The sequence below is a fragment of the Amphiprion ocellaris genome, chromosome 19 (genome assembly GCF_022539595.1).
Source record: "Amphiprion ocellaris isolate individual 3 ecotype Okinawa chromosome 19, ASM2253959v1, whole genome shotgun sequence".
NCBI lineage: Eukaryota > Metazoa > Chordata > Actinopteri > Pomacentridae > Amphiprion > Amphiprion ocellaris.
Window position 1 is genome coordinate 14,714,995 of NC_072784.1, and position 13,800 is coordinate 14,728,794.

General features: G+C 41.3%; 1 protein-coding gene across 1 annotated transcript in view; it reads left to right on the forward strand.

Annotated features, from left to right (window-relative positions):
* map3k3 (mitogen-activated protein kinase kinase kinase 3) overlaps window positions 1–13,800 on the forward strand; it is a 28,472-nt gene that overhangs the window by 9,428 nt on the left and 5,244 nt on the right. Inside the window, exons 4-16 of the mRNA XM_023299509.3 lie at window positions 786–826; window positions 1,257–1,356; window positions 2,836–2,949; window positions 3,124–3,244; window positions 4,008–4,141; window positions 4,516–4,589; window positions 4,744–4,811; window positions 5,713–5,808; window positions 5,928–6,089; window positions 7,262–7,410; window positions 8,583–8,714; window positions 10,169–10,298; window positions 10,417–10,594. Coding sequence (XP_023155277.2) covers window positions 786–826; window positions 1,257–1,356; window positions 2,836–2,949; window positions 3,124–3,244; window positions 4,008–4,141; window positions 4,516–4,589; window positions 4,744–4,811; window positions 5,713–5,808; window positions 5,928–6,089; window positions 7,262–7,410; window positions 8,583–8,714; window positions 10,169–10,298; window positions 10,417–10,594 — 1,499 coding nt within the window. The remainder of the gene's footprint in view (window positions 1–785; window positions 827–1,256; window positions 1,357–2,835; window positions 2,950–3,123; window positions 3,245–4,007; window positions 4,142–4,515; window positions 4,590–4,743; window positions 4,812–5,712; window positions 5,809–5,927; window positions 6,090–7,261; window positions 7,411–8,582; window positions 8,715–10,168; window positions 10,299–10,416; window positions 10,595–13,800) is intronic.

A 13,800-nucleotide genomic window follows, 5' to 3' on the forward strand; every position in this document is an offset into this window, starting at 1 on the left:
TGCTTTTAATTTTGTAGCATGTGTGAAGCCAGCAGCTTAAAATAAAAGCTTGAAACAGGGAACCAGCTAGTCTGGTTCTGTCTAAAGGTAAAGAAAAACCTCACAGTGTATTCTGCACAAAAAAATAATTGTTAAAACTACGATTCACTGTTTTACAGCATTTATGGGCTGTATTTTTCTTGGTTGGGACATAACCCTGTAAGTCTTGTTTTTGGCCCTCAGTATTTAGTGTTAGTAGGAAGGTGAACGTGAGAGAGAAAAGCTCTGTGGCTGGATTTGAAGCAGGTCGTTGCAGTTCACGGTCAGCATCCTAAATCCAACCCGGAGGAATCCCCCAATTTGCACAAGTTACAGTTGTGGGTTTTTGTGCAGATCAAAGAAACGGCAAATAACTTAAATTAATTGGTGGGCTTTGGAGGTGCTGGTAGGTGAAGTTTGTTACCTTTGGACAGAGCCGAGCTAGCTGATCTGCCTGTTTCCAGCCTTTGCAAAGCCAACCGGATCCTGGCTGTAGCTTCATATTTACTCATTGTCAGTCTTCTCATCGAACTCCTCCAAGAAGGCAAATAAGCGTATTTCCTGAAATGTAGACGTAGTCCTGCAAAACGAGAGATTTTCTCGCTGGAACAGCATCTTCTCTGCCATCCAAACACCCTCAGTAACTTAGTTTGCAGTTGTTGGGTTCTCATGAATGATGAAGCAGGGAAAGAGGTACAGAGCGAACAATGTTTGTGCAACATGCAAGTTGGTTTTAAAGAACTCTCTGACCTTCTGTTTTCTCTCAGGACGACGTCAGGATAAAGTTTGAGTTCTCAGGAGAAAGGAGGTGAGTTTCTTTCAGCCCTATTTGCATGTTGAGTCTCTGTGTGTTCTGCATTCATATAGCTTACATCCACATGCGAGTCAGGGAGAGCACAGAGGAGACATAAACACGTTGACTCAGGCTCGCTGTTCTCGTCACATGTTCCAGTTCATGAGAAAGAGCACTTCTCAGACTCTGACACACACTCCAGCACTTAATTCAGCCTGGTATGTGAGCTGGAGAGTGGAAGGGGAAAGGACTGAGGTTAGACGGCGGCTGCCAGCACAAACCACAAATATGCAAGGTGTACTTAGAAGAATCTGCACACACTCAACACAGCAGCTCGTGTGTGTTTTGTTTGCACGTGTGCATGTATCTCAAAAGCAGTTTCCCCGGCAGCTTGTACAAATCTCTCATAATCTGTTTGTGTGATTTCTTGCTTTTTCATGTGCAGGATCCTCATGTTTGGACGGCCCGTGCAGTTCGAGGAGATTCAGCAGAAAGTAAAGACGGTCTTTAGCCAGCAGCTAGACCTGCATTATATGAACAATGAGGTAAACTGGGGTCTCTGTGTGTGTTTTACCTTCAGTCTCTCCCCACTGTCAGCAATGTTCAGTGAGTCCAGACACACTCAGTGGAAGTAACAGATTGTCTACTGTAGTGTCTTCAAATGTACAGATTTGACCTGTTTTAATCTACAACTTGGAGATTTTAAGTTTTTTGTCTCTTCCTTCCATATCCTCATTTGACAAACTACAACTAATTTGTTATTTTTTTCCTGAAAAAGGACTTAAATGCTTATTATGCTAATTATTTTTCAACATAATTGCCTATCCTTTTGCTGTTTTCTGATTAATGGGCTTAAAATTTCAGCTCGACAGACGTATTTATATGTAGGTGTGTATGTTGGGTATGGATGTTTTGTCAGATAGATAGATAGATAGATCTGTAGATAGATAGATCTGTAGATAGATAGATCTGTAGATAGATTAGATTAGATTAGACTAGATTAGAAGTACTCTACATTGGCCATATTTGTCTTAATTGTTGCACAAGATGTGGTCAAAATTTCCAAGACTGCAATTATAAAAGTTATACTCTGCACCTTAATTTGGCCCCCTTTCTGCTTCAAAGTAGTCTCCTTGTGCAGCCATCTAATAGTGCTTTACGCTTGTAACTAGGAATGTTAATGGTGAGTTGTTAATTAATTTCCCTTAGTAACTGACTAATATTATGTTAACTGATAAGGCAAAGGACAAAGGACATGCGTGGTGGAGCCTCTTATAGTTTACGACCTGAGGAGTCAGTCAGTTGGCCTTTCAGCAGTTCCACATTGGCAAGCAGAGAGCATTGTGGGAGTTTAGCTCGTTCAGTGCCACTATGAGAAAGTCTTCTGTGACGCTTCATGCTTTCTGACTACATCCAAGTCCACATCCTTTTAATGAGCGAAAGTCACTCTGAGCTAGTGGCTGATTGCCCATGTTAGCAGAGTGGCCCAAATCATGTGACATAAACTGCTTGGCTTGTGTCACATGACAGATGTGTAAGTTTAAGAAAACAACAAGCATACTTTGGTGCACTCCTGACCTGAAACAACTTCTCCGGTGTTGGAGATTCCATTCTTCCATTGTGAAAACTGCTGCAGGGCACCTCTCATCACCAGTGATGATCTCCACAATGGATCATGCAGCTGCTGACTGACACAGAACGTGATATTTTCTCTGCTCCACTCTGAGGTTCATGCTGAAAATGCGGTGTGCACTCTCCAGTGCACATGTGTAATATGTTGATATTACGATGTCATATAACATCCTGACAGTTACTGCTCTCATATGTTGCACATGTGTGACCGTAACTTGCACCGTTACTCTGAATATATATACGCGTGTCTGTGTTTCCTTTATTGATTAAATATTTGTGCATTTTAAAAACACCTCCAACAGCCTTTGTGTGCTTGTGAATCTTGGCATGCATGTGTTTATAAGCATTGTTGATTTTGTGTGTAAGCGCTTGTTTTTCCTGTATGTTGGCAGCTGTCCATCCCTCTGCGAGGTCAGGATGACCTGGACAAAGCAATCGACTTACTGGACCGAAGCTCCAACATGAAGAGCATCAGGATTCTGCTCCTCACTCAGGAGCACAGCAACGTAAGACACTCTGAGCTTTTACAGAAGACCGTTGCACCACTGTTATTTCTTCATCACATAGCCATGTTGTGAAAAATCGAAGTTCCTGATTTACTTGTATTACGCTGACTGGCCTGCTGCTGACATGATTGCTGGATGTGTTGAAACCTCCTGTTCTTTTCTCTCAAACTAAAGGCGTCCACACCCTCCCATCATGTGCCCTGCAAGCAGGTGAGGATCAAGTCTTCTCAGTCCACTGGAGATGTCAGCACAGTGTACCAATCCTCCGAACCCAGGGGACGCCACCTATCCACTGGTACATACCTTCAACTGTTCCCTCTCATGCTGACTCCAAAGAGGATTTCTAGTTGGGTTATTTCTCCCAGAAGCCTTAAATATTTTGCTAACATTCAGTTACGGTGGCTGTCATGTCGAGTTTTTACCTTGATCTCCCTTCTGTCGCCGCCTTCTGCGCTCTCGCTCGCTGTTCTTTCTTTTGCTTCCCCTTCTCGCAATGGGTCCTCTTCCTTTTCCTGTTCACCATCACTAGACGATGCCTGCTGGACAGCAGCCAATCAGATTAGGGAATGCTATTAGTGTGGTGGACCAGTGGTCTGCTGGAGGAGCAGGAGGGGTCACAGTGGCTCCAGGAGGCTTTAGAGCTTGACTTTGTGACACCAGCAGGCCATAAACGCTATGCGCGGTCGCTCTTTGGAGGCCGAATGTCAGCAACCGGCGCTTTCATTTGCAGTTTTCTTTATCTTTGTGGCTCAGGAGGGAGACAAATGTGTCACAAATCTTACTGCAGAAATGCATCCTTGAGTTGTAGAAGTGTAGTCTGGATTGCTGCATGTTTTGTTTTGCACCGTGGAAAATAAAATCAGCTCCAGAAGAGTTTAAAGAGCCTTAACAGTTTCAGAAGTTATGCAAAGCCATGCAGGCATGTGATCAGCCGATGCACTCGTAGCACATTCTCTTGCACTTTTCAGTCCTTGGGTTTGTAAAGTGCATATGTTCTTAAAAATTTTTTCATGTGTCTAATCTTTTCCTTTGCCCTCATAATTTGTGTCTGATCCCAGGTTCTCAGAACACAGGGCGTAGCTCGCCGCCTCCCGGCTACGTCCCCGAACGCCAGCAGAGAATCGCCCGCCAAGGTTCATACACCAGCATAAACAGTGAGGGGGAGTTCATCCCCGAGACCAGCGATCAGTGTGTGAGTCAACGCTTCACTATTAGTGGAGAAAATCCACCTTAAAATAGAAGTCATATGGTGTGTTTGTGATTTGGCACTACATAAACAGCTCTTTTTTTCCAAATCTTGAATCCAGATCCTCTCTGGTGTTGCTCGTTAATGGAACTTCTGTGGTCTTTGCTGCAGTGTCTTGGCTCATATTCAGGGATTTGGGGTTTGAGTTATTAAGAATTTAAACGAATTTGAAAATAAGAAGTCAAACAAACTACTCAGGGAGTCCCCAGATTTGTTTATCCAGACGCTGCCCATGTGAGGTGTTTAACGGAGAACGAAGGTTTTCAAAATATATTTCTTTTTGGAAGGCAACCATTGATTTTCCACTGTGCCCGGTGCAGGTGCTGGATCCCTGGAGCAGTGCAGAGAACTCGGTTTCTGGAAGCTGTCAGTCTCTGGACAGCAACTCAGACAGGTGACCAACAAGCTCTCGTTAAAGCCGCCAGCCAGGAGCTCGAGACTCATTATACATTTTTATTATCTTTCCATTACAACTCTGTAATTGGCTTTGGCAGAATTACTTTAGCTGTAACTGCTTTCAGCATCTCTCACTCTTCTTTCTGTTGCAGCCCCTCACTGAGGAAGTCTCGAATGCACAGAGCCAAGAGTTACCCAGATAATCGACAAGAGTGCTCAGGTGAGAGACAAAACTGGCAGAAAAGCTCCTGATTTTCCTGTCAAGCATGCGTTAACATTGTGTTATTGCAGCATGAGTTCTGTTGCATGTTACCTAGTGGTGCTTTTTTTTTAACACTCTGAACTCTAAACTGTTTCTGAACAATTTTTCTTTCTTTTCATTTCATTTTTACTCACCGTGTGCTCGTTTTTCACTACAATATAAATTCCTGCACCTCTATGGAAATGGCACGACCATGACTAGAAGCAGAGAGAACTCACAACGTTTTTATTCAGTAAATCTAGAACAAAGAAAAATTGAAAACTGAATTTCTTTGATTATTTATTTTGCAAATATTAAAAGAAAAAACATGGAATCAATATGTGCAACATTTTCCAAGTGCCCAAAGAAATCGTATGATTTTAAACTTCAATTTGGTTCATTTTCCATTAGAAATTTATCAACAGAATATTGAAAATATGATGTTTTTCTCTCTTTTCACAATTTCTGGCTCTGATAAATGATGTAATTTTGACTTTAAAAAAAAAGTCTTCATAAACTGCCAGCACTTTGGGGTTCATAGGGTCACTTTTTAAGCACTTTTAAAGCCATCAGGACAATACTTTGGCCACAACTTGTTCATGACGTTTTACAAACTGAAGGCACAACATCACTTATTTATGAAATATTTTATCTACTGTTCATAGGTAATCTTTGCTTGTTAGTGAATTCATACTTGTGTTAACCAGCTGCAAGCTTATATAAACGGTAATTTCAAGTCCATATCTGCTGGGTTCTAAAGCTAATAGAGAGAGTATTTAAGTAGCTCACGTGAATGCAGTGTGACCCAGCATGCACACACACATGGCTGAATTACAGAGTAATCCTACTGACCTGTGACCTTTTCCACGTTTGTTTTCAGACAGGGAGAATCATGTGTATGACAGGGTGGCAGGGAAAGGAGGCACCTATCCTCGGAGGTACCACGTTTCCCTGCATTGCAAGGACCACAGTGAAGGTAACTCCAAGTAGCTGATCGGAATTAATCAACTGTGTTCTCCCTTTGCACTCCTTCCTCTCTCTCCCGTTCATCCTGTAACATAAATCTCAGCCACACTCTCTCCTGGTCTCCGTCAGGTCGTCGAACATTTCCACGGATTCGTCGTCCGCAGGGGAACCTGTTCACTCTGGTGCCGTCACGGCGGTCGCTCAACGGCAGCGAGGAGAGTCTGGGCAGCTGGCAGCTGGTCGATGCCCAGGGAAGACTGCGTGCTCAGGATCGCTCTGTGGCCCACAAGTGTGAGTGCTCATATAACTAAACAGAATGACCTGTAGAGAATCCGCTTCACTGTTTAGGATGACTTCCATTCTTAAGAGATGATTAAATGATTCACTTCAAAGGTCAATACCAGAACTTATGTTTTTCAATTCAAGCTGATAGTTGGAATGAAAAAATCTGGGAACAGAATTAACTCTGAAAGCTGCTGGTGGGTGTGAAAGGCATGTTATCTTTTAAAATCACCATTTATGAGAGCCAGAAACTGTAAGAAGAGGAAGAATTGAAGGATTTCCAACTTTCCAAAGGGCCTTATATTAGTCATAAGTGACTTCTAGTTTGATGAAGAAACCTAGCTACATCTGAATTAAAAATTAAAATCACTTTTTCAAACATATCTCATTCAAAAATGTGCCAAAAATACACCATTTGTTGTAACCAGATTCTGTAAAAAAAAATAAAAATTTCTGCACTCCTTGTTGCAAATGTGAATCTAGTAGTGACTCAGCTGCAACCAACAGTTACATGAAATTATTAAAGACTTGAACTGGGACGAACTACAGGCTGTGTTTCTACTAAGCAGATATGAGTTAAGCATGGTAACAAATTTTAAAAGTTTGTAATAAAATATCTATCAAATGTAGAAGTGATTCTTTTTTCAATAGACACTGAAAAAATGTTGTACATGTTGATTGCATTTTTTTCAATGTTTGGGAATTCAACTTTCATCTTTTCTTTTTATATAATTTGCAGTATTAAACCTCTGTTAGACAGCTTAAAGGGCATTTTTAAGTTCTCTCTACTTCCATCATGATGGTTGTGTTGTTTCCATAAAGTTTCAGGACTTTTTATTGCAGTGAAAAATGAGCCCACTGTGAGTAAAAATGTGGCTAAAAAACCCAGAAAGTGCTTGGAGTTGAGAAAACCACGGGTCAATAAAATCTGTTCCTGAAACTCAATGGCAGTAAGAATTTAGCTTCATATAGTATCATTATATTCCGACCTCTGCTAAAAACGTAAGTCACTGAAGTAAAAAAAAAAAAAAAAACACAGATTAGGAGCAGGAAAAGGTTAAAGCTTATAATATAGTTGAGCTTCTGGTGTCACTGTCTCTTTTGTTAATATATAAAAGTGCATGTGGTGTATTCATGTCAAACAGAAATAAGCAACTGTGTGTTTGTATGTTTTTTTTCAGCGCCCAGTGCTCCAGTGACGTGGCGTCGGGGGAAGCTCCTGGGTCAGGGTGCGTTTGGTCGGGTTTACCTCTGCTATGATGTGGATACTGGGAGAGAACTGGCCGCCAAGCAAGTCCAGTTTGATCCCGACAGTCCCGAGACCAGCAAGGTGAGACACAGCTTGTAACGCCAACGTGGAAAGTTTTCACAGAGACTCCATGCTGGGTTTTTCTTTGTGTGTTCGCCGCTTCTCCCTGCGGTACTCTTCAGAATATTCCCACTATTTTTTATGGCTTACTGCGTCTTGTTACAGCTTTGGTTGTAAAAGAAAAATACCGTTTGCTTTGCAGACATTGCATTTAGTCATTTTGCTGCCCCTGGTTGCACATTAAAATTCTGCTGTTTTTGTCAGGAAATCGGATGTTGACCTTCTTTCTTTTACCATATGACTGATGAATGATAACATCACTGTCTTTTACTGTAAAATACTAAACTTAGGTTTGTTATAATTGACAAATCATGAATCTGCATCGATGTCCAGGCCAATAAATGACCTCACATTAATCAGTTCGAGGCATTATGCTGGAACACAGATACTTAGCAGGACCGGCTGAGTGTGGGTTTAATGAGTGAACCATCTTATTCAAAAAAAAAAAAAAAAAAAGCTCTCTGGATTCAAGAACTTTATTTTGTCCCCTGGTGCAAAAAGAAAATAATCAATGTGCAGGAAAGAAATTCAATAACTCAAGACGTGGAATGCATCGAGGAGTTTGTCCTTCCTCCCTCAGCCCCCCTCTTCCCCATTTTAATGTCTTTTCCTGTCTGCCGCAGAGAAAACATGCACTGTCACTTCCCGAATCAGCGAGCGGCCGAGTGTTGTGGTGCTGGAGGGCGACGGGTCGGCAGCGCCTTGACCTCCCATCACCCCTTCACTCCTCCAGTCCCCGCCCCCCGGCTCGTAACAGATGAGAGCCACTGGTTGCTTCTGTTGAACCGGCTCCTGCGTTGGGACTCTGGGATTACTTTGCGACTTCCCTCTCTGTTGTGCGTCCCTCTCTGATGTAAACACAGGAACTTCTTTTGGGGAACTGTGCCATCAGCTTTCATTTACTCGCTGCTTCAGTTTTCACTTTTGGCAGCCACCGCACACAGCCATAAATCGCTGTTAGTCATCCCTGTGTTTACGGCTGCATCTGTTTGTTATCTTTGGCAACTAATGTGACCGAGCCTTTAGGGGATTAGCCACGTCTGAAGTGAAAACAGTAAATCAGTGAGGATGCACAGCTCAGAAATGTGTCATTGGCTGTGGTTTGAATAATATTTCTCCATGTTTCTGTGCAGGAGGTCAGTGCTTTAGAGTGCGAAATCCAGCTGCTGAAAAACCTGCATCACGAGCGCATCGTTCAGTATTACGGCTGTTTGAGGGACCACAATGAGAAGACGCTCACTATTTTCATGGAGTACATGCCGGGGGTGAGTGTCAGCAGCTGTAATGTCACAGATTCACAGCAATAATTGTTTTTTACAACTCCAAATTAAAAAGAATCCTCTAACCTCAGTGCCATTGCATTGCTCAAAATGTCAAATATGCTGCATCTCTATGGAAGCAACACAACCATATCTAGAAGTAGAGAGAACTCAGCAATTTAGTTTGTTCACTATGGCACAGTTATAGTACCATAAATCACATAAAATAAAATAAAAAGTTTAATTATTTTATTATTTATTTTACAGAATCTAAAAAAAAACTGTCAGTTTACATGTAAAAAAAATGTTCTAAGTGCCTACATTTGTCACCAAAACTTAAAAAAGCATAGTGGCTCAACATACAATAAATATATAAAACAGTTTACTTTTTGGCAATTCTTTAAATGACGCTGACAGAATACAGTGATTTTGATGAAACATCATGATTTTAAGCTGAGATGTCATCAGATTTTTCAACCAAACAGCAAGTCACAGATGAGTAGTTCAAGGACTATCAGACAGATGAAAATCCAACAATTTCTCTGCGTTTTTACAATTTCTGGCTCTGACAGAAGGTGGAACTTGCTCTGTTTAGACACAAAGAAATGGGTTTTTTGTTGCTTTTTTGTTTTTGTTTTTTTTTTTTTAAATTGTTGTTTTTAAGATGCTTACAACCTGATTGCAACCTGCCAGTGGGTTTGGGGGTTCACAGGGTTAATCTTGCCTCATTTTTGGTTCCTGAGTCACAGCTGTTTGCCAAAATTGTCTAAAAACTAGTGAAATGAAAACTACACCCTCTTACTGCCCACTTCCACTCTGTTCGTGTGGACGGTCCACCACATTAGGTGTATTCACAAACCAACTAAGAGGAAGTGGAAGTGGGTTATAAACCAACAACAGTCCTGCATCAATGCCGACTAACTCCACCAACGTGTTCTGTTTGTCATTGAAGATAGCCTGTAGAAATGTACATTCTGTGCATCTAACTGTACTTTTAGTCATAAACTGTTCAAACTAAGATGGACATTTAGTTATTCAGATACAATCAAATTTAAATATACACAGAGGGCCAATTATGTGGACAACACTAAGTGAGATTATTTTTTCCACTTTTGCGTGTGTTCTTTCCGATATTAATTCAGATTTCACACCAAAAAAAAGTGAAACTATATGATTAGTGCAGTTGCCGCAACTCTTCTTAGATGGTAAGAATGAGCAACAATGAACAAATAGACATAAAAATGTAAATGTAAACTATAAATACGTGAAGTTACCTTCCTGATTTTGTAAAAGCATTTACATTTTTTTTTAAATCTCATGTTTTTAGTTTCCCTACTTTGGTTTCTGTGTCTTTAGGGCAGCAGGTTTGTGGTCTCCACTCCTGCGTACATTTACAGACTATTAGTTGTGTTGATGTTTTAAAGCACTACAATATAAAACTTGTGCCTTCCTCCTATCAGGGCTCAGTCAAAGATCAGCTAAAGGCCTACGGAGCTTTGACAGAAAATGTGACCCGGAAGTACACCAGACAGATCCTGGAGGGGATGTCGTACCTGCACAGCAACATGATCGTACACCGGGACATTAAAGGTAAAGGTCCTGTTAAACTGCAGACGCCCGAACATCGCACTGTTTGGACACTACAGAAACGTTTAGACAGTGTTTGAATACGGAGATGATTGGTGAGATATAATATTTACATGTTCAGGTGCCAACATCCTGCGGGATTCGGCGGGCAACGTGAAGCTCGGGGACTTTGGCGCCAGCAAGAGGCTTCAGACCATCTGCATGTCTGGCACCGGCATCCGCTCCATCACCGGCACCCCCTACTGGATGAGTCCGGAGGTGATCAGTGGAGAAGGATACGGCAGGAAGGCTGATGTCTGGTAAGAGCAGGAGGTTCACCCCAGTTATTAGATGATCAAACAGCTGCTGCATACTGAAGCTGATGTCTTCATCGTGTAATAAAACACAACGACGCCTAGTTTAGGTGACTTTAAGGACAGAGGAGAAGTAGAAGCTGCTACAGATGCATGATGCTGGAACTTTTAATGTAATTTTCTTAACTGCTGCATTTGTATTCATTCTTCTACTTAGAATTGAAACAAAAACCAGGAATCAACATCTATGTACACATTTCTCCAAGTTCCCACAGGTTTTGCCAGCACTGGAAAAATAATAGGTGACTTTACATGCTATTTTATGATTTACATTTTTAATTTGCTTCCACACTCTTCCTCTGCTACATGTAAACGCAACCTGCACTTCAGCCCAGTTCAACTGAAAAATCACAGAATTTTTGTTACCTATATGCTGGTCGCAGCTGAGCTACAAATGGCTTTATTGTTACGCTCAGGAGTGCAAAATTTTTTGTTTTTCACAGAATCTAGTTCTTGCAAATAGTGTATTATTGGTGATTTTTTTAAATTGACACATGCAGAAAAAATTGAGTGTCAGCACATCACTGATGAGTAGTTCAGGGACCTTTGGAAAGTTGGAAATTTAACAATTTTCTCTGTTTACATGGTGCCTGCCACTGATAAAAATGTGCAGTTTAACAATTTTTAGAAGATTACCTGCCTGTCAAACCTGCCAGTGGGTTTTGGTGTTCAGTGGGTTACCTTTAAACATCTCTGCAGCCACCAGGACAGGACTTTGGCTGCATCTTGCTTGAGTTTACAGCAAACTGCCTGACCTTTCACAAGCTAAAGGCACAACATTGCTTATTACTTATCATGACCATCTGCACTTTTGATATAATCGTCAGTCAGCATTGCAGTCTTAGAAGCCTATAGGTTTCTTATGCCTGGGAACTGGGTGTCGTTACAGTGTCTTCTTAAAAATACCTGAGCTTCATACATCCAGTGAAGTAGGTCGGCTGTGAGGTGCGGCACATAAGCTTGAGGCCGACGGTGGCTGTCCAGGCCTCTAACAGCCGTCTCTATTGAGCCAGTTTAGAATGGGCTTACAACCCACAACTGCTGATCTCTGTGTTGTGCCTCGACTGCATATTGAAGCTGGAGTTTCCTCTTCAGGGCTAAAGAAGCCTGGACGAGCTGTGTGGAGGCCCGCTGTTGCCCCGGCAACAGGACTCCCCTCCTGGGAGTGATCCAAAGCAAAGGTGAACCAGTGCGTTTGGCGTCAGTTCGGCTGCATTAGTTGCCAGAACAATGCTTGAAAACACTCACAGAGTCCGAGCTGCTTTTTCGGTCAGGGTTTGCTCCATCAGCCTTTTCCATTTTAGAGAATAACCTCAAGGCAGTAGGAGTTGCTATTTGACCCGTAGGATGGGCAGCGGTTGGCGAGTGCCAGGGTGTTTAAGACCAAGTTATCATGTGTGGCCACAAGGAGGCGCTGCAGGGTGATGGAGAGTCCATGTAGTGGCAGGATTAGGCAGCATGCGCTCTCCTGCTCTTTTCACTCCCCAAATAGAGGAGTTAAGGAGTGGCAAAAACATGATGGAGATCAGTGAAAGCAGAAGTTGTAGCTGCTGTTTAGGCAACTCTGCATCACACGACACCCTGAGTTTCTCCAGTAGCAGCACACTTTGATACTATAAGGTTTTGCTTAAGCACACATTTTGACCCTCTGAACTCCAGTTTCTGGGTGTTTTCTTTGCTCCTGTCACGTTTTTATTCACTGTGGGCTCATTTTTCACTATAACGTAAAGTCCTGCATCTCTATGGAAACGGCACAATCACGGCTGGAAGCAGAGAGAACTCAAAATTCTCTTCCCAAATACAATGAAAAAAGGCTTCACGTAAAACTTAAAGCATCAAGACAAAGTGTAAATGGTGCAAAAAGCAATACAAAATGGAATTTCAACTCAATTTAGGAGTTAAATAGGAAATATAAGTGTGAAGTAAATCTTACAGTGCAGTCTGAGTTACTCAGAAGCCTCAAATTTAGTTCAATCAAAGGCAGAAGAAACAGACAGGTGTTTGTCTATTTACTTTACTTTTGTCTTGATTTATTTAAGAACTGACTGTTGCAGCAAAAAAGCGAAAGTTGAATTTTGAATGTTTGTTTAACCAATGTTTAAAAAACCTGGAATCAACATTTTTCCAGGGTCCCACTGATGTTACCAAAAGTGTGAATAAATGGTGGCTTTTCATCTCTAGATATCTTGCTATTTCAATTACCTCTACAAACTAGCCTTCTTTAAAGTCTAGAAAGATATTTCACCGTGCTGATTGTATCACCAACAACTTCCTGACAACCTAGTCCTCCTGTATTCTGTTTCTTAGTCATGCTGCATTTATTTTACTGATCGTGTATGTTTCACTTTCCTCCCTCTTGTTACCTCTTTTCATTTCCTCTCTGCTCAGCGCAAACGCTAACCGCAGTTCACCTGAAAAGCATCGGAATTTTTCTCACTCAATTATTGATTGCAGCTCGTGGCTTTTCAGTAAGGGTTAATAGTGCCGATTTCTTTGTTTCTGCAGGGTCTTGCCTGAGCACGTGGTTTGTTTATGGCAAATCTTGACTGCAACATGTAGAACACCAGGATTTTGATGAAATTTCACTATTTTAAGCTTAGATTTGGTTATTTTTCTCGACAAAATCACATGTCACAAATGATGACTTCAAAGACTGTCAGAAAGTTGAAAATCCAATCATTATTTATGTTTTTACAATTTCTGGCTCAGATAAACTGTGTAATTGTTGAGATTTTTAAAAACACAAAGATGCTTTTTAAGCTTACTACTAAGTTTTGGCATTCAGAGGGTTATTGCAAGACTTTTACTTTTAAGTAAACGAACCGAATACATTTTCCATCACAGGAATCCTTTAGAAGCAAATTACATTAGCTGGGGCAATGGAGCATTTGTTCCGTCAAAGAAACATGATACCTTATATTTCTGCTGGAATGAAACCAACACTTGTATGACTGAGACAGATATCATGGTGTTTTACATCTGAAGTACAAGAAGAAACTTGCAGAGGGTGGAAAAAAAGCTGCATGTTTCTGTTAAACAGCTGTTTTCTCTCAGTAAAAGCAGTTTGTTTGGAATAAAGACAGAGGTTATGTACATAGCATTATGGTGCAGAAACACTATAATTCAAGGCAGATTTATTGTAAATCGGATCT